General features: G+C 38.1%; 1 protein-coding gene and 1 long non-coding RNA gene across 2 annotated transcripts in view; one reads left to right on the top strand and one right to left on the bottom strand.

The window, feature by feature from the left end:
• LOC122224325 overlaps positions 1-21,443 on the top strand; it is a 130,121-nt gene that overhangs the window by 93,861 nt on the left and 14,817 nt on the right. The window contains 2 exon segments of the mRNA XM_042945992.1: positions 10,203-10,331; positions 10,690-10,925. Coding sequence (XP_042801926.1) covers positions 10,203-10,331; positions 10,690-10,925 — 365 coding nt within the window.
• Positions 9,064-19,724, bottom strand: LOC122224335. The gene is made up of 4 exons (XR_006204721.1): positions 19,642-19,724; positions 17,551-17,681; positions 10,529-10,586; positions 9,064-10,243 (listed from the first exon to the last, which is right to left on the bottom strand). It is a non-coding gene; the product is annotated as an uncharacterized LOC122224335 (long non-coding RNA).

Here is a 21,443-nt window from a genome sequence, read left to right as displayed (position 1 = left end):
TGGGAAGTTGATGGGGTTCACTCTAAGAGACTGTGGAATCTACTGCTGTTAGGAGCCTTGTGCAAAGGAACAGTGACTGGCAGAGGGGGCAGTGTAGAAAGAGAGCTCACTACAGTGATCCCCTGCCGCCCTCCTCCGGAGCTGTTTGCTGCCCTCCCTTATCAGTCAGGACTGTCCAGTCCCACTGTCTGAAACAGATTCGATAACAATGACCAATTAGGCATTAACACATCTACCTCTGGGGTTATCTAGACATCCTTATGGAGAACAGGATCTAAAATCCCTGCCCATCAGGGCAGACAGAGGCTTTGCCTGAATGGTGTAAAGAGCCATAAACATTTTTTTGTAATTACAATGACATTTTACAGGGAGAGCCATAACTGCCGCTCCATAACTTTAGTGTGGGGAGGAATGCACTGTAGACTCTGTGATGTGGGGAATGGAGCCATCTGATGACTGTCTTCTTCAGATTGTGCTTTTCTACCATGAACAACTTCTGGGAGCAAAACTCACAAAGGAGAAGATGATTTCTATTCCAGAAGCCCTTCTACTGAGAAGAGACAGACTGCAAATCTCCAGAGGTAGACGATGAGTGGCAGCAGGTCAGCAAATGAATGAGTAGTACATAACTTGGCCAACCTCCAAATATCTATGTGCAGGGAAGGGCATTTAGGGGGGTTGTTGGTTCTGAAAAGCTTCCTGGAAGAAGCATATGTGCAGAGGGGGAGGTCATTCTTAGAGGAAATGGCCCTTGTCTAGACATGGGTAAGATGGAGATGTAGAGCAACTCAGGAGCATAGATCCCACTATAGGTCACCCAGTCTTGTCATCTTAGTCTTCCAATCGATTAGTTAGCTTATATTCAATCTCTCTCAGTGATCCCCTATGCTTTTGTAAAAATTTCATAACACACCATGAGTCAGGCCCAAGATCTTCCTGTCTCACCACCCTCTCTCCTTGGTCCACCTCGTTTAATGACTTTTTGGTCTATTTCGTCTTCCCCTGTAAGACATATGTGAAAATATGAACATTCTTTCATACTGCACTTCAGTAGTTTGATTTCCCCCAAACTACCAAACAGTCTTTTTCTCAGCCTTCTAGCAGCCTGTGCTTTCTTCACTACACCTCAGAAGCTCTTCTGGGCCAACAAGAGGACAGTTTGTCAACATATGAACGACTAGCTACCCTGCTCATTTCCCAAGCCAAGTACCCCAGAGCCTTACCTTGTCTGATGCCTTTCTTTGGCTAATTGTACAGCATTAATGCTTTTCAGCTTCTTTCTGTTCATTCTCACTGATGTGTTTCAGTCAGGGCATCTCTGATGACAGAGCCTGCATTTGCATTTTTTGCTTTATTCCACACCCCTCATAGTGCAACTGAGAGCTTGAATTCATAATAACCCCAGGTGCTAGAGGTGAATAGTTACCTAGATAATTTGATCTGTGTAGACGATGCTTGTCTTTCTGAAACATGTTTAGAGGCTTAGAATATCCATGTGATTGCTTCTGCAAGCCTCTCCTTTGGTCAAGTAGGCACAATGTTATGGGTATATCTTTTGTCAAAGAGATTGACCTTTGATATACTAAAGGGTTCTTTCTTTGGTCATAACACTGGAAATATAAGCTTCTTGCTTCTTGGATTCAGTCAACAAATAGACTTATTTATATTAGCTACTACTGCAGACAAGGAAGGCAAAAATGAGTAAGACAAGGTCTCTACCTTTTAGGTGGCTTCAGGTTGGTGGGAAGATAGATAAGTAACCCAGCATTTCTAACTACAGCATGATCAGAGCTTTATGATGGAGGTGTGCATGAGGTACGGGGATGAAGGGTAGATCTCTGATTCTGATGCAAGAGGTGCCATTGGCCCAGGAAGGCAGAAGGGAGTGAGTGACTGTGTAGCATATGACTAAGCTAAGTTATTGGCCCAGGAGGCAGAAGGGAGTGAGTGATTGTGTAGCATATGACTAAGCCTAGACACTACAACGTCTTTCTCAATTAGGTTCCCATTTCTTTATGCATTCATGCACTGAACAAATATACAAGTACCAACCAGGTACTAGTCACTATACTAGGTCTTATTTGAAGATGTACAAGTCACCAGGGAGCTTGCAGCCTAGGGTGGTAGACAGAAAAATCAACATTTAAAATCCACCATAAATCCTGAGGCAGAAGCATGGGACAGCTGACACTTCCTTAATTAAAGCCCGTTGAAGTGTTACGCTATGTAGAATGCTTTGAAGGGGCGATATCAATAACTTACTGTCTTGCCCCATTGTAGTCTGTGAATAGGTTGATTCAGTTCCACTGTGCAGTTTATCATCTAAAATCCCAGCAGTTAAAGGATCTGGAATATATCAAACTTTTTAAGGTCCCTGCCTGGACAGCCTTCCTAGTTCAGGAAGCAAATCATCTGACAGAGAGAGAAGTGAGAGTGTAGACGCACAATCTTTTTAAAATAATTTAGTAATGGTCCTACGTAACTGACCAAGAATTTACAGACTCTGTTCTTTCTGTAGAGATATTTCCTTGCTGCTCAACCAGTGAGCTTGCCAAGTTTAGAGGATTAATCTTTGACATTGTAAATAAACTCAAGTTGTAATTCAGTCGCAGGGATGAAGGGAACTTAAACTTGTTTTATATAAGGGAAAAATATTAAATGGATTTGTGGAAGAACAACTATGGCAGTCCGTATTGTCTCTGGTACCTTAGCACTGAGTTTTGGAACTACAAGGGACTCTCTAGGTCTTCTGATCCAATGGTCTTTTTTTTTTTTTTTTAATTCTAATATAGTTAACATACAGTATTAGCTTCAGATGTAAAATACAGTGATTTAACAATTCTATACATTACTCAGTGATGATCAAGATAAGTGTACTCTTAATCCCTTTCACCTACTTCACCCATCCCCTCCATCCACCTCCCATCTAGTAACCATCAGTTTGTTTTCTATAGTTAATAAAGTGGTTTCCTTTTTTGTTTGTCTTTTGTCTTTATTCGTTTGTTTCTTAAATTCCACATGTGTGAAAATACATGGTATTTGTCTTTTTCTGAAAAATTATTTAGCAATATATTCTCTAGATCCATCCATGCTGTTGCAAATGGCAAGATCTCATTGTTATGGCTGAATAATATTCTATTCTATATATAATATTCCATTAAATACACACACACATACACACACGTACACACTACATATTCTCTATCCATTCATCTATCAATGGACATGGGCTGTTTCCATAATTTGGCTATTGTGAGTAAAGCTGCAATAAACATAGGGCTGTGTACATCTTTTCAAATTAGTGTTTTTGTATTCTTTGGGTAAATACCCACTAGTGGAATTACCGGATCACAGGGTAGTTCTATTTTAATTTTTTGAGGACCCACCCCCCCCATACTGTTTTTCACAGTGGCTGCATCAGTTTGCATTCCTACCAATAGTGCTTGAGGGGTTCCTTAGTATCCGCATCCTCACCACCACCTCTTGATTACTGTGTTTTCTATTTTAGCCAATCTGATAGGTGTGATAGCTCATTGTGGTTTTAATTTGCATTTCTCTGATGATGAGTGATGTTGAGCATCTTTTCATGTGTTTATTGTCCAACGGTCTTATTTTATACATGAGAAGACTAAGACCTATAGTACCTGAGATGGTAGTAGATCCAGGACTGGAACCCATGTCTTTTGACTCATACTTCAAGACTCCTACTACACCATGCTACTGCTTGTCACATTCAGACTCTAGTTTTACTTGCAAGACTCTACTGTCAACTTCCTTCTACTCAGTTCTTTTCTGTCCCTCCCTATGGTGTACGTCAGCTGATTCAAGCTGCTTCCTGGCCTCTGAAACATCCCTCACACACTTCCCCTTCTCCATCAGGCTGGCATATCTTCATCTCTTTCTCCTTTCTGCCCCTTGTTTCTCCAAACCAGCTTCATACTCCCTCTTCCTGGAAGCCTTCTCTAACTAACTTCTTCTGTCTTTGAATAGTTCTTGGTTCTTCCTCTTTTCAAGCCTTTTTGTTGGTTTGTATTCACTGCTTTGTTGCTTAGTAAGCATTTTGACGGAAGTTAATATAGATATTTACATTCCATAAGAAAACTTAGATTAGGTGCTTCCTAAAGGTAAAACCTAGAACACGCAGGGGGCATTTTACATCATTGTGTGACTATAGCTGGGAATGGACAGTCTGAGAAAGGCAAATTACTTCTGTATTTGGGAAGAGGAAAGAAGACTGCCTTCGAGGTGGGTGGGTATGGTGATCCTCTTAGAGGCGGGGGGTATTTGAAATGACTTCTTAAGATTATTTCCAGTCCTGGGACTCTATACCCTTTTGCACCAACTTGTATATACCAAAGCCTTAGCCTGATGCTGTTACCAATTTTGTGGCCTGTGTTGAAGAATAAGAAATCCTGCAATTAATAGGTGACAGATTGGTGTGTCCACTGCATGTTATGAAGAACAACAAAAGAGCTTGGTAAAAGGAACTTCCCACATGGAATGTATTGTTAGGTGGATCACCTGGCTGCCCTGTGGATGACTTCATTTACTGCCTGGAGATCTCTACCTCAGGGAAGGAAGGCCAAGAGCCCTTTTGAGCCAAGTTCAAATTCTCTTGCCTGATTGATACCTTGGTCAATGGTGTCATTAACAATGCTTCAATAGCCTGACTGGCTGATTTCAAAATGGGAGAGGTGATTAATGTCAGAAATCCAGTTGGGGAGAGCATTGAAGGGATGTCCCAGAAAGAAAAAATGGGGGAGGGGTCCACCTGTGCCCCCAGAGGCCCATCCACTGTCTGCAACCAAAGGGAAGATCGTGGGGATAAGAGTCTGATTTCCAGCCCTTTTTTGCTTTGCTGATTGCTCTCCATCTCCCTTCCCCTATCTCCTCCAACAGCACACATTCTGACACCTACAAGCTCATTACATGATGATGACCTATTTTTTCATCTTTTCCATGAGCATCAAACACATATCATCTTGCAAGCACATGTATTTTTTTTTTTTCCCTACCAATGCTGAGTGCCTTTGAAGTCCAATTTATTGTAGGGTTAAGCAGCCAGGTCTTGATTGTACCCTAAAATTGCTTATAATTTTGATGCCTCCAAACTATTTCCCAAATCTACCTTTTTTTCTACAGAAGGGTGTGGCACAACCCCTTTTTACTATCTTCTGTGGCAGAATGTGGAGAATAGAGAGGACTTGGGGAGCAATTCTCCAGGTGGGTTTCAGGAATGACTTAGTCCCTAGCTTCTAATTGCAGTTGGGCTGTATTAAAGTTGTACTCTACTCAGCAAAACTGAATTCAGTTTTTCCTTCAAGGTTTAGGGCCAATATGGCTTTACTGATTGCTCAGAATGGTCACTGAGAAGTTTCTACTTCAGTATTCAGACTTTTCAGGATATTTCCATTGTGGCCACTTACATCTGTGAATCCAAATGGGATTAGAAATGAAAATATCGTGCCTTAATCTAGGGAGTCAGGGCTGTGGCAGGCAGCTAACCCAAAGCATAGTAGTCTTTCTGAAATCATTCTGTAATAACTTCTACTTCCACATCTAACCATTCCCTCACCTGGCTTAAGTGGAATTCAGCATCTCTTTAAGTGATGTTCAGGGGGAAGAGAGGAAAATGGAAGATAAGCAGTGAAATCCTAAGAACATAGGGGCACCTGGGTGGCTTAGTCGGTTGAGTGTCTGACTTTAGCTGAGGTCTTAATCTTGCAGTTCATGAGTTCAAGCCCTGCAACAGGCTCTGTGCTGATGGATTGGAGCCTGGAGCCTGCCTCAGATTCTGTCTCTCCTTCCCTCTCTGCCCCTCCCCGACCTGCACTCTCTCTCTCAAAAATGAATATTAAAATAAAACAATAATAAATCCTAAGGATATAAATTGAGCCCAAGCAGAACTCAGCTCTTAAATACAATTCAAATTTGGATCCAATAGTCTTCTCTGCTCCAGGCTTCACTTTATCCCTTAGTACAATAGAGAGGAGCATCATACCTTTGAACACTCAGATTCATTACAGGAGGACGAGTCTGTGTGTCCAAAACAACCAGGAATGCAACCAACATTTCCTTAAAGTACAAGGAGAAAATGGAAACTAAAATTCCTACTTCTCTTTCTGGAGAGGCCAACAGTAGCATTCAATGTTGACCCATGCTGTTGGGCTGGAGACTGGCCTACCTATAGTCTGACTCCTTGTTAGCTCTTGTTATAGACTGTCTACAGCTGACTTCATTTGTTCCGTGTGTCTCCCACACATGACACTCACCACATATGCTTGCTGGGACTTGCCTCCAAACATTTATACTGGCTAGTTCCCTCCTCCCCCAACCTTAGGTACTGTCTTCCCATCCTCTCTGTTCAACTGTGTCCCTTTCCTCTTTGTATAACTGGTCCTAAAGTCTCTTCTCTGCCTTGTTGGTCTTAGCTGGCTCTTAGGACTCCATTACTCTATGGTTCCTCCACATATTTTTGGAAACCCAGTTTGAAATACACTATTAATGATTTCTGATCTGTTATTTAACTTTTGGCCTTGGCTCCACAAAGCCAAAATCAAGGGCACAGCTATTTAAAAATGTTGAAGCCTTGTAAAATATTCTGATGAGTTGAATACTTCTATCATATACCTTTTCTACATCCTCCACCTCCTCAATTTAGTTAACTACTGCCTTCCATTTCAACTATCTTTTTCTTGCAAATTCTCCTAAAAGAATTCAGTTATCTGTTTGTAAATATACTGAGAAGTATATTCCAAAGAGGCAAAATCCTATGAAAATGTTTGGCTAATATTTCCATGTTTAAATTCCTTAAGAGAATTGACCAAAATAACTTTACCTGTCAGACATAATTTCCTAGAGAAAAATATGGACAAAAGAATAAATTCCATTATATAACTATTTAGTGGTTAGGGTTTAATCACTGGCAGCTGAGTTATTTGAATATGACTAATTTCTATCTATTCACAAATTATATTAATGATTACATAAAAATTTTGAGATGTTTGTTCATTAGAAAGGAAATTATATGGAAATATACTATGTACTGAGAATTTGTCATGAATTATCTCTGAGGTGATTTACATGCCTTATAGAATTAAATCCCCCCAGTACTATTGCAAGATAGGTATTTCATTACATCGTTTTAGGGATGGAGAAAGTTGAGGTTTAGAGAAATAACTTGCCTAGAGTCATGCTTCTGGTTAACCATTTTAACAGTCCCTGTGTTTAACCATTATGTCACACTGCTTCCTATGGGATTTTTTTTTTTTTTCAGGTTAAATATGTTTTATTAAATGAACCTCAAGGGTATTCGAGTATTCTGAACTTCTGGGGGAAGCATCTAGGTGATTCAAGTTCAATATGATTAGTTTATTATCTAATACAACTAATTAGGTATTAGAAGTATTAAAAATTGATTACAATGAAAAAGGACAACGTGTGGCTATGGTTTCACATGTACTGAAATTTTTACACAAATATGTTGTAATGCCTTTAACAAAATTTTGAGGTGAAGAGTAGCACCAGCCCCCTATTTCATAGATATAGTGATTAGGAATTACCCTTGCTTCAGGGTGCCTGGGTGATTCAGCTGGCTAGGTGTTCACTCTTGGTTCCAGCTCAGGTCATGGTCTCATGGTTCGTGAGTTCGAGCCTTGCATGGGACTCTGTACTTCCAGGGAAGGGTCTGCTTGGGATTCTCTCTCTCTCTCTCTCTCTCTCTCTCTCTCTCTCTGCCCCTTCCCAGCTCATGCTTTCTTGCTCTCAAAATAAATAAACTTAAAAAAATTATATTTGCTCATAGAATCAGCAAATGTATGTATGTGTATGCATTGGGGCTGGGGGCAGATGGGCAGGAAGAGTGGTGGTTGTGTGGATTCAGGCCAGAATTCAAACCCAGTTTTGGACTCCATAGCTTAAAACCATAACATGGGAACTAAAACATTCCTCCTATTTCACTCAGTGTAGTCCAGGAGGCAGTTGCCTATAACATTATTTGCCAAAACTGGCATTGGTTTTGATGGGGTTTTGCAGTGGTGGGGGTCCAGAGCCAAGGGCTAAGAAAGAATTCTTGAGACATTTTTGGTGCAAAAAGGTGATTTTATTAGAGCACGGGGACAGGACCCGTGGGCAGAAAGAACTGTACTGGGGTTGTGAAGAGTGACTGATGATATACTATGGAGTTGGGGGAGGTAAAGGCAAAAAGGAGGCTTCCAAAAGGCCTTCATATGCTAAAGAGGACTCATAGGATACTGGAGGCCTAGCTATTGTCAAGCTAAGGTTGTTTTTTTCTCTAGCAAATCATTAACATTATGATAGTAGGGGGTTCCTGGAGAACTGTTATACTCTGTATTTGCCTCAAATTTTTGTCAATGGGCTACAGGTTATAAAGAAATTTAATGTTACCATTTCCTTCTTGCCTTTGTTCCCCACATCACTATGGAGGGGAGGGTGATGTTGGGACTCCAGGAGACTGAGTCCATAGGTTTCTGGAGATTAGGCTATTGATAAGATTGCCTTTGTCTTGTCATTTACAAAGACATTTAGAGATTTCATGTCCTGCATCTCTATCAGTGAACCAATTGTTTTCTGCTTCTCTTAGCTTTAGGGCAGCTAGGAGTGCCTGAGGAATGTCACACATATCCCACAGGGCAGGGGGGGCGGGGGTATTTGCAGGGTGTCAGCTTGCCTTATGCATCCTCATCAAAAGAACTGCATCATCCTTAGATCCCAAAGTTTATATCAAGGCTTCTTAGATGCTAGTAAGTTACAGTGAAAAAAAAAAAGTTTCTAGACCAGCAGACCTGGGATCAAGCCTTGTTTCTATCACTTTCTTTATAACCATACCCTGACTTTCTTTTGAGCCTCTTTTATTTTTTTAAATGTTTGTTTATTTTGTGAGGGGGGCGGGGGAGAAGGGGCAAGAGAAAGGGAGAGAGAGAATTCCAAGCAGGCTCCATGCTCAGTGTGAGGCAACACGGGGCTCAATCTCAGGATCATGAGATCATTACCTGACCCGAAATCAAGAGTCGGATGCTCAACAGACTGGGCCACCCAGGCACCCCTGAGCCTTGTTTAATATATAAAAGAGGTATACTCCTCTCTGCCTTACAGGACTCATAAAAATTCAGTGTAATGATTTACATATGAAGGCACTTAGTAAAATGAAAGAAGTTGACTTTATACAATTGCTAGTTTTTATTATAACAGTAAAAAAAAAGATAGAAAGAAAGAAAGAAAGAAAAAAAAATAAAAAAAAGGGACTTTATATGTTCTCACATCAGAACAGGTGAGGCCAACAGACCAACAGACCAAAATGGGCACCCTTCCTGTGCCAGTGCAGGTGGCCCCAAGGGGCTGACCCATCCTCAGGAAGGAAGAAAGCCTGATTGGGGTCGTAGTGTATATAGGAGACATTAGAAGCTCTGTTAAGTTCAAACCAGCTATGACTTGAACCCAAATCTTAAGACTCCACTTTAAAATAGGGCATTTTAAATGAAGTTCTGTTTTCAAAGGACTTTTTAATACTTAAAATTTTGAAAATCAAAGGAAATTAAGCAAAGTAAGAAACCGAGAGGATGGCAGATAAAGCGAAGTGAGACAAAAAGACTATTATGACCATTAAAAAATATAGGACCAACAAGGTTGGGCAGATATGCAAATACTTAAGATTGACAAAGTGGTAGAGAAGTAGGAGTGTTATGAAAGAAAGGAAAACAGCAATTCTAACCTTAGAGATAAGAAAGGCGTGGAGAACTGTTGTCAGGCAGAAAGAGATTCTAAAATAATAAAATAAGCCACAAAGCACAATATACAACATTGAGGAAAGGCACTGTATAACTGAACACAATGTGGCTTTTTACTACTGCGGAAACATTAGGTGGTAGAAAAGTGAAATCGTTTAAAGAAATTTTTCGAAGTTTCTTTCCAGAGGTGGCAAACGGCGAAATAGTAAAAATATTAAAGTATAAGCATATTAAGAGAAAAAAAAAAAAAAAAAAGAAAGAAAGAAAGAAAGAAAGAAAGAAAGAAAGAAAGAAAGAAAGAAAAAGAAAGCCAAAACCCGATAACTGGTGACATTTAAAATACCGCCTCCCAAACAACGGGCCTGTAACTTGTAGAGGAGTCCAAGTTTGCAGAAACGTCCCCAAGGATGAACCGCGGACATTGTACATCAAACTTTCTCTTGTGGCCATCTGCAGGAACAAAGCGTCCATCTCACTGGGGTGAGAGCGGCGAGACCCTGGTGCAAGACAGACGCTCAGCAAAGGCTTCCCCCCACTCCAGATCGGACTTCTCCCCAGACCCCGCCGACCCGCCTCCCAGGCCAGGTCTGCCACTGCAAGTCCAGCCCCTGACCCCTCAAGGCAGCCCTCCCAGTCCCGCATCCCTAGCTCAGTCCCGCAGGCCGCCGCCCCCAACACGGAGCTTCATTCATTGACCCGGGCAGAGCGGGGCGGGCGAGCGAGACGAGCTCGGGCAACGGGCGTGTGAGGCTCCAGGCGGGGATACCCGGGCAAGTGCTTACTCTGGGTGTCCGTTAAGGAGATCATGGCTCCAGCGGTGAGGGCAGCGGCGATAGCACCCTGCAAGAGCCCAGGGGACGAAGCAACGCGGAAAAAAAAAAAAAAAAAAAAAAATTAATTAATTAATTAATTAATTAATTAATTAATTTAAAAAACCCGGTAGGCAGCCAAGGGTACAGCCCGAGCATCTACAGAACACTCGAGCCCCCCTACAAGAGCTTCAAGACTGCTTCCCATTGGCGAAACCCTCTCAATAGCAACCAATCATCCATAGTCTTGTTCGGTGATACACATGGTGGCCACACCCCTTCACCAATTAGAGAAGAGTGTTACTTGCAATTGGTTGAGGAGACCAAACCGGAGGGCGAATGCTCCCAGCTGGAGAAAAAGGGAAGCTTGGTAGGGGGAGGTTTTGTTTGGAGAGCGGCTGAAAGCCTATTGTTCCTGAGCTGGGCTCTTTGAGGTCGGAGACCTAAGAAGCAGGGGGTGGGGGTGGGGGTGGGGGTGCGGGTGGAGGGGCTGGAGGGTGGAAGGGGTGGAGGGTGGATGGGTGGGAGAGGATCTGGGGTGATTCGGCTTTGAAAGGGCTAATCTTTTCTTTCTCCTTACTGAGGGCGAGGGCGGTCTATCGCGGATCACTTCCTTTCACCAATATACTGGCAGGAGAGAAAAGGGCGTTAATCCTCGCCCATCTCTAGTGGAACTCGGGCCTTTAGGGGCACCTTGGACTTTCTACTCCTTTTTATCTCCAACCTTTCCCATGCAGGAAGTTTGGTTTCCAAAGTCTGTTTATTGTGAACGGTACCATTTATTGTGAACGGTACAGGGACCACGCAGGCAATAGTGGAGGATTGCTGTTGTCTTTAAGAAGCAGTTGGTGGGGAGAGGAGGGGTGTGTTTCTGATTTAGCCTGTAGTACCTCAAGGGTATTTACTCCAACATAAATGATTGGCTGTGACCCCATACATTTACTGTGGCTGCTGTCAAAGTTCAGAAATAGCAGAAAACCAATGAATCATTGATGTAGCAATTAGTAAAGTTTGTTGAGCATCCACCAAAGAACAGCTGGGGAACCAGGAGCACTCAAGCCAAAACAGAATTAGGCGCAGGGCTATGTTGTTACAAAGCAGCTTGGGGAGAAAGAAGTCTAAGGATTTTTTTTTTTTTTTTTTTTTAACAGTGATAAGAATATTTACATTTTCTTAAGTGATAGGGAATTGGTTAGTTGTTACCTCATATCAACTTTGGGAAACAGTTTAAGTTGTGCTTATGATTTCCACGGGAGTAAACAAGTAATTATCCAGGTGAAGTCAGTCTTACAAAATAAGCTAAATTAAGCTTTGTATGACAAAACTGGTTTGTCTGCCAGGGAAGTTTCAAGGCTCGTCTCTGTTGGTTTTTTATTTTAACAATTCCCCCCTTTTGATTATTTTCTCATGTACCCAATCTGAAGAACCACATATTTGTTTTTGCCATTCGTTGAATAATCAGCCTGAGGGCCATGTAGTCACCTTCTTCATCATTTATGTGTTTATTGTTTATTTCCTCTGGTAATCTGATCCTGATGGATACCATTTGGCATATGAGTGGCTGCTGGCAGGCATTTAAGAACCCTTAGGAGTAGACAACATATTAAAGAAGTATATATGATGACTTAAGGAGAACCATAGCCAAAGACTGAAAAATTCCCCAGAGCAGATTCCCAGGTGTCAAGATTTAACCAACTAAATAAATCAAATGATTTGCAATTTTTAAAAAGTTATTTACATAAGCATAACATGATGTATTAACAGTCACATCCTCATGATGACTTAGGACTGGATGAACGTGAGGATGTTTTATTTTAGGAGGCAGTGTTGCGGATGAACTTCCACCCCAATTAGGCCTCTTTATGATGTGAGCAGTCAAGTAATTTAATAAGAGAGATTTCTGTGGAAACGAAAGAGAAACAAAGGTTAATAGTTCAAGGAAATTATAAATTCACTGAGTTTGGAGGGCAGCCAGTTGAGAAAATTTATAAATATTGGGTTCAAAGCATCTTCAGATGGAGTGAGGGCAAGAGTGGCAGTTGACAGATTTTCCTGGTTTGCAGTTTGAATGTGTCTGGTATCTTGCTGCGTGACCACAGAGCAACAGACACAACCACTGGCCTCACATGAGCTGTTTTGGTGGTTTCTCTGAAGTTTATATTCAGTTGTCCAGCTTTACCTTGCATGGCTTTGAGAAAAGGGCAACTTTATTTCCATAGTGATTCCAGGTGAGAAGAGTGGGAGGAAACTGGAAATGTTAGTTTGGAGAGTTCTAGTCAAGTATTGGAGGAAACTAGAAGAATTCAGGATCCAGTTCATTTTGTTCTTATTTTTATCAAAAATAACCACGGTAAGACTAGCTTGTTTGCAAATTAAGTCTAGTTTCAAAAATTTGGCCTGATTATTTACATAAGTGCAGCAAGAATAGCGATTGACCATATAGGCTCTTTTAAATCTGCTCTGCTGGAACTTTTCATAAGGAATCTTAGATTGGACTTTTCAAGTCTTTTTAGGTTGAGAAGCTAACATTAGGACGTTTCTAATTGTGTCCTAATACAAAGAGAAGAGTCAGTTGAGCTTATGTAAATACATGTATTGTCATGAAAAATAAAGATATTCAATATGAATTTCTGAATTCTGGAGGGATCAGGGAGGGAGAAAAATATACATGTTTCAACCTTTGTTTACAAAATTATATTTTACTGAAGTGCTGCTGTAAGCTATAGGTAGCTTAGAAGAGAGGAGAAAATGGGACCCTTTAAATCTGGACAACAAAACATTAAGGAACCAGCAGTGTTTTAAATGAAGTCATAAAAAAATTATAATCATCGTCATCAGTTCAGTCTCTTATAATTCTTGTTTTGCTTCAGCTTAGGTCAGCAGCTTTATGTATCAGTTTGAAATTCTTACCCATTCAGTGTTATGATCTTAAAGTTATGAGAAACCTGTACTTGTCAGTCTTTTCCATGAATTTCCTTGTAAATGAAGCACTTTTATAGGAACACTTTTGTGAGAGATCAGAGTAAAACAATCACTGCCAGAGAGTGAGAAAAGATTAGCCATGGTTAAAGATCTGGTGAGAGTTCATACACATACATACACACACACACGTGCAGACATGCAATTGAGAAATAAAATTGGTTATTTTTATGACATATGATATTTTAAGATAAAAGCTGGAATTATGACTAGAATTATGACTATAACAGGAAATGTCAGGTATTTAGGAATTTCAAATAATTTTTGAATTAATTATTTAATATATCCTATATATAAATTATGATCTAAGGTAAAACATTATAGTGTTTCCCATGCAATTTAATATATCAAATAAGTCTACATAAATTAACGTTCCTCTTTTTACTTTATTTAGAAGTTGATTTGGGGAAGTTTGTTTAAAATGTCAAAAGATTTAAAACATTTGGTCAAATAGGATCATAGGTCACTCTGAAAGAATACTTAGGTACCCATTCAACCAAAATAACAAAAGATTCCAAAGGCGAATACAAAAATCTACATAGTTATAAAAAATTGAGCTCTTGTAATAGAGAAGACTCAGTTTTTCTAAGTAATCCAAGATGTGATGAAGAATTACACAAAATTATTTTCATAAGACCCAGATCTTTGTTTCATAAATAGATTACCTTAAAGGTACAGGAAAAGTTTTATTTATAATTTCTTAGGAAGAACTGATCAATACTCAAAACAAAACAAAACTTTGTCCTTTTAACAGAAAACCAAATTCTAATTTTGTACCAGTATACTTTTGATATTAGCACTTTTTTTTAAACTTAAATCCATTTCACTTGTAGCTAGACCATACATAAAATTCTTTTCTCAAGATTTCCAGTTTTGCCCCATCTTTTTTTTTTTTTTTTTCTTTTCCTCATTCTGGAACAATTCTTTTACTTGAGGATGAAATCGCTTTATTTGTTTCCCTTACCAAACACCACCACCACCACTACTAACAAAAACCCATGTCCTTCATTTCTTTCCTTGTCCAAAAAACACATTCTATTTTCCTTTCCTACTTTTCATATGAAGTCGTTATCTTTCTCCTGTATTATTTCTATTAGCTTTAAATTACATCTATTAATTAGGATTTTTAATGCTTATAATCTTGAATTCCTAGTAAAAACTAAGAAGTAAGCAATTGTGGACTGGCAAATTTATAAATACACAATTATAAAAACTTTTTAGAGATACGTTTTTTGGTTTTTTTAGATACATTTTTTTATAGTATGTTTATTAGTGTGGCAAAGGACATAGTTATTAACAGACCCAAGTATCGTCTCTCTAAAAATTAAAAAGGCCAAAAGTTGGGGTTGTTCTAATGAATCCTCGGCTACTAAAGCTTGAGTGACTCTTTTGAGACTGTCTGAGCAAGCGAGGCTAGGGTAAAAGAATGTTGGCAGGTGCTAATACAAAGAATATAGTGATTTCTCATAAGTAAAAGGATAGTTGCCATAGCTTGAATTTATTGGAAGAGTTTTCCTAGAAGATGAAGAACTAGATTTAGGTTACCTTGTAGCAGATGATACAAATGGAAACAAATTAAACATAACTAAGAACCTTGCATAGTAGTGCAAGGGAGGTGCTTAATAAAAACCATTCACTCTGAGGTAGATTTGAGGCAGTATAGTAGTACTGAGGGACTGCCATGATGGGAACCAATTCAGAGAGCTGACTTAAATGTATTTAAATGGCATTTCCAAAACACTGATTTGCTCAGGTCAGTTTTAGTTGTAACTCAGATGTGATAAAAAGTACATTGAATCACATAGCTTAAATACACAATTAAATTAAATACACAATTAAATACATAATTATAAAAACTTTTTAGAGATACGTTTTTAACTTTTTTTAGTTCTTATTAGCTTCAGGGAAAAATTATTAGTTGAGGTTGTATGTCTTTAGTAATTCTCTTATATCTGCTGATTCCTCATTTTAACAAAAAGAGCAATACCCAAGCTCCAAACTCCCAGTAGGCAAAAAATATCATTGGTTACATTTATCATTTATTACAATTATAGGTGTGGTTACTTTTTACTTATAGCAAGTGACTGTTTTGTTTTGTTTTTTCCTCATTTCTGGTAGTGATGTATAGTTTTATTTCAGTAGGAGTTTAAATAAAGTTAGTTTCCTTAAATAAAATATTAGCAATACTACAATACAGAAAAAAAAGAAAGCCCAAAGTAGATAAACTTATGTTTAACGTTTAATGATTCAGTATATTTATTATCTCATTGGGAAATAATTTAGATAGTCAACGAATATTCATTATTTAATTTAACTTGGTCTGTACTTTTCTGTATGGGAAATAGGTTCAAGAATTCCTACACTTACATTAACGGATTATAAAGGCTTAGGGCAGAAAGCTGCCCACAGGGCTAAAGAGCCCAAGGTTAGCTAGCTAGAACAGTAACCGGTTATCCTTAAAGCTTCATGCTCCATCAATCTTAAACTTTAAAGATAACTGCTATTTAGTTGTATTGCCTACAGGATACTACTTTCCATCTGGTGACACCAATATATTATTGTGCTTTGATCACAACTTCAAAAGCCACTTGCCCCCCCAGACTCTTTGCTCCACAAATTAATGACTACTATCTGATTGTTTCTTTCTGCACATTCACCACGTCTGTAGTCTTGAGAGGTCAATAAATATGGAGATGAAAGGAGACAGAAATCTCTGTTTGGGGCTGTTGTATCCTTCTAGATATTAGCCTCTCTCGTTTTCATTTCTGCATTTGCTCTCTTACCAGACCAGAGAGAACTTAGGATTCCTGATAGGCAACATTTCTGTTATTTACATTTATTTAAATTATTTGTTTTTAACAGTTAAGCTTGGATTAAACATTAAACACCTAACCATCAGGGCTCCTGGGTGGCTCAGTCGGTTGAGCATCCGACTTCCGCTCAGGTCGTGATCTCACGGTTCATGAGTTCGAGCCCCTCGTCGGGCTCTGTGCTGACAGCGCGGAGTCTGGAGCCTGCTTCAGAGTCTGTGTCCCCCTCTCTCTCTGCCCCACCCCTGCTTGTGTTCTGTCTCTCTCTGTCTTTCAAAAATGAGTAAACATTAAAAAAGAAAAAAAAAACCTAACCATCATCCTAAATTATTTTTCTTGTTGGCAAATTTTGAAGACATGCTTGCTTTTATTAAGCCAACAAACTTAAACTAGGTTTTACTTATCAAAAATTATATCAGGTCAGGTGAACTTGAAAAAATTTGGGTTAGTTTTTATATTTTTGAGGGTTTCAAGAGTACTTCATTTATAAGGACTTATTTTTTCTTTAAGCCAATTAAATAGCTCCTTACACATTAGTTATGGCAATACCACCTGGAGTTAGAAAACTATCACACATCTATAACATGTATAGATAGACAAACATATAGACAGAGGCAAACAGATCTTATAACTTTTGTTTAAAAAAAGGCATGAGCTGATAGCCATAATAATGCAAAACTCATTAGTTTATAAAAGAATAGTTGGATCCAAATTGTGTTTCTGGCAGATGGGCTAAGTTGAGGCTACCTGCTCAGATAGCAAAGCAAAGTTTGTTTGTTTGCAAGTTGTAAGGATCTTTTAGAAGCTTCTGCTTATCAAAGAATGCATTCCATTGTCTCTGAGAGGTTTGAAATCCTCTTTTGTCAAAGGCACAGCTTAAGATACACTTCAAGTTAAAGTTGCCCTACAGTGACCACTACAATTCTATAAGTTCACCCATTTTCCAAAAAGGCACAAAATCCTGATCCATAGACCAATCAGGTAGAACACATCTTTGCCTTTATATTCCCTAAGAGTTCATTTGAGGGGCTCTGTTTTCTAAAAGCTGTTCTCAAACACAGGGAACCATGTGTTTCCCTGCCCTCTTCCCTTTGGAATAGAATAAGATGATTTAGGTAAATAAGCTTCAACAAACAAAATACAGGTATGCAAATTAAAGTCAGCTCAAAATGGAGAGAACAGAGCTCAGCTATAAGAGAGACTTACCTTCAAACTCTAGAGTAAATGAGAAAGCACTGAACTCAGTAGACTCTGGGTTCCATCACCATAGGGGCCTCAGTTGAGGAGGAAGGGGAGGTAAGGGGTATTTTCTTTGGATCCCATTTTGACGCCACAAACTGTCAAAAGTTTAGAAATAACAGAGGTAAAACTAATGAATCATTGAAGTAGTAATTAGTAAAAGTTTATTGTGCACCCACCAAAAAGACAGTTTGCAAACCAGGAGCTTTCAAACCAAAACATGGAAAGAAGCTCAGAGGTATATTGTTAGAAAGTGGTTTATATAGTGAGAAATTCCTGCCCTCAAGCGTCTTCTACTTGTTCATATGTATGTACTACTAAATTTTAGTCGTTCACAGGTATTTGAAGTTCCTTAATTACACACCGTATGTTTCCCCCACTTCTGACCTTTTCATGTTTTCGTCTGAAATCTAATCCCTCCATAGAATAGGAGTTCCTCTTTTAAGATTGAATTGTAACTCTTTAAAGCAAGTATTGAATGAAACGTTGAAGTGATTAATTTGAGTATTTATGTCGATGGATTTTGCCTAATCTGGGACATTTGAATCTGTTATTTATAAGATAGGTTTTGCCATCTCAATTTTACAGACAAGGAAAGAGGTGAAGAGGAACAGGTTAAGTTTGCTAAGATCATACAATAATTTCTTGCTAAAATTCAATACAGTTGAGTTAATTAAAAAAAGCCTCAAAGCTTTGGTCTTTTTTGCTAATCATTTTGTATGTGGTGTTTAAGTATCATTGGTGTTATACTTGTTTATGTGATTTTGGACACTTCTCTGAAATCTGGAGAATTCTCAGTAAAAAATTAGTGTGGGAATAACCATGTAGTCATTTTAAAAGTCACTATAATATATGGTTTACTTTCTAACATTTTTTTGTGCTTAATAGTGACAAATTATCATTGGTTAGGTTTAAAAAATATTTTAAACTACGGTTTAAAAATCTTGCTATGATTTTTCTTTCATTTTTATAAAGAAGTTTGAATCTCCAATTCAATTTTAAAATGGCATCCATTTCAAGTTAGTGGAAATGATTACATTGTATAGTATATTCTGTTTTATTTCTGATTGCCTGCTCTTTGAAAAAAAATTTTTTTTTTCTCTGTACTTTCAACTTTGCTGTGAACCTTAAACTGCTCTAAGAGGAAAGTCTTAATAAAAATAAAGAAAGATAAATTATAAAAATATTTGTTTTGGTGTGCCTGGGTGGCTCAGAGTTAAGTGTCCGATTATTGATTTCAGCTTAGGTTATGATCTCATGGTTTGTGAGTTCCAGCCCTGCATCAGACTCCGTGCTAGTAGTGTGGGGCCTGCTTGGGATTCTCTCCTTCTCCTTCTTTCTCTTTCTCTGCCTCTCCTGTACTCTCTCTCTCTCTCTCTCTCTCAAAATAAATAAATACACTTAAAAAATGTGAAATACATATTTGTTTTCAAAATTCTGAGTTTTGTTTTGTGAGTTTTTTTTTTTTTATTGTGGTAAAACATATATACCACAATGTAACATTTTAACTAATTTTAAGTATATAGTACAATGGCAGCAATTCACATTATTGTGTAACCATCACTAGTATCCATCTCCAGAACTTTTTCATCATTCCAAACTGAATTTCTGTACCTATTATACAGTAATGCTCCCTTATTCCCTTTCCTCCAGTTGCTGGTAACACTACTCATATTCTGTCCATATGAAGTTGACTACTCTAGGTACCTCATATAAGTGGACTCATGCAATATTTGTCCTTTTGTTTCTGGCTTATTTCCCTTAGCATAATGTCTCTGAGCTTCATCCATTTTGTGATAGGTATCTTTTCAAGGCTGAATAACATTGCGTTGTATGTATATACCACCTTTTGTTTATCAATTTGTCTGTCAGTGTACATTTGGGTTGTTTTATCTTGTGGCAGTTGTGTATGACGCTCCTATAAACATTGGAGTACCAATGTTTTTGAGCCTCTGCTTTCAGTTCTTTTGGATATATACCTGGAAGGAGAATTGCTGAATCACATGGTATTTCTGTGTTTAAATTTTCAAGAACTGTCATATTATTTTCCATACTCACTGTTTCATTTTTTATTCCCCCAAGCAATGCATAAGAGTTCCAAGGAATGATATGTTTTTTCATAGAATTCTAGGAACCTAAGAAATCATAAAGTAGAAAACATAAGTCACTCCTAGTCTCACTACTCAGATTAATATCATAATATAAAGATATATTATTTTTCCATAAACATTTTAGTTTGCAAAGAGTTTTTATTATGTTTTTTTATTTGTTGTTGACATATAATTAACATATAATGATATTATTTCCAGGATTGCAACATGATAACTATAGTCACTACATATCACCATATGTTGTTATAATATTATTTATATTCCGTATGCTGTACTTTTCATCTCCAGGACTTATTTTACAGCTGGAAATTTGTACCTCTTAATCCCCCTCCACCTATTTCACCATTTCCTCCACCTCTCCACCTTCCTCCCCTCTGCCAACCACCAGTTTGTTCTCTGTATTTCTTTTCATTTTTTTTTTTTAACATTTCACCTATAAGTGAAATCATATGGTATTTGTCTTTCTCTGAGTTATTTCACTTAGCATAATACCCTTTATATATATATATATATATATATATATATATATATATATATATATATATTTATTTATTGTGTGTGTGTGTTGTTGCAAATGGCAAGATGGCAAGAGCTCATTCTTTTTTATGATTAATATTCCATTGCACATGTTTATCACATCTTATCCATTCATCTGTCATTGGACACGGGTTGCTTTCCTATCTTGGCTATTGTAAATAATGCTGCAGTGAACATAGGGGGGCATATATCTTTTTGAATCAACAATTTCATTCTCTTCATACCCAGAAGTAGAATTGCTGGATTATATGGTATTTCTTTTTTTAATTTTCCGAGGAATCTCCATGCTGTTTTTCATAGTGGCTGTACCATTTTACATTCTCACCAAGAGTGCACCAAGGGTCTTTTTCTCCATATCTTTGCCAACACTTGTTATTTCTTGTGTTTTTGATACTAGCTATTTGGACTGATGTGAGGTGATACTCCATTGTTGTTTTGATTTGCATATCTTTTGATGATTTGTGATGTTATGCATCTTTTCATATGTCTGTTTGCCATTCTGTCTTCTTTGGGAAAATGTCTATTCAGGTGTTCTGCCCATGTTTTAATTGGAGTGTTTTTTGGTGTTGAGTTATATAAGCTTTTTTTTTAAATTTTTTTTTTTTTAACGTTTATTTATTTTTGAGACAGAGAGAGACAGAGCATGAATGGGGGAGGGCCAGAGAGAGGGAGACAGAGTTATATAAGCTTTTTATGTATTTTGGATATTAATCCCTTATCAAATTTATCATTTGCACATATCTTCTGTCATCCACTAGGTTGTCACTTTGTTTTATTGATGGTTTCCACTGCTGTGCAAAAACATTTTATTTTGATGTAATTAGCATTTGTAATTTACATTTGCATTTTTTTCCTTACCTAAGAAGATATATCCTTAATTAGGTTGTTAAGGGCAATGTCTAAGAGATCACTGCCTATGTTTTCTTTGAGGATTTTTGTGGTATCAGGGCTCACACTTCATTCTTAATCCATTTTGAGTTTGTTTTAGTATTTGGTGCAAGAAAGTGGTCCAATTTCATTCTTCCTCATGTATCTGCCCAGTTTTCCTAACCATTTATTGAAAAGACTATCTTTTCTGGATTGTATATACTTGCTTCATTTGTCGTAAATTAACCGTATAGATGTGGAGTTATTTCTGGGCTCTCTATTGTGTACCATTGATCAATGTGTCTGTTTTGGGACCAGTACCATACTGTTTTGGTTACTGAAGTT

The sequence above is a fragment of the Panthera leo genome, chromosome B4 (assembly GCF_018350215.1).
Source record: "Panthera leo isolate Ple1 chromosome B4, P.leo_Ple1_pat1.1, whole genome shotgun sequence".
NCBI classification, from domain to species: domain Eukaryota; kingdom Metazoa; phylum Chordata; class Mammalia; order Carnivora; family Felidae; genus Panthera; species Panthera leo.
The sequence above is the reverse complement of the archived record's forward strand: the minus strand, read 5'-3'. Positions and strand labels throughout refer to the sequence as shown.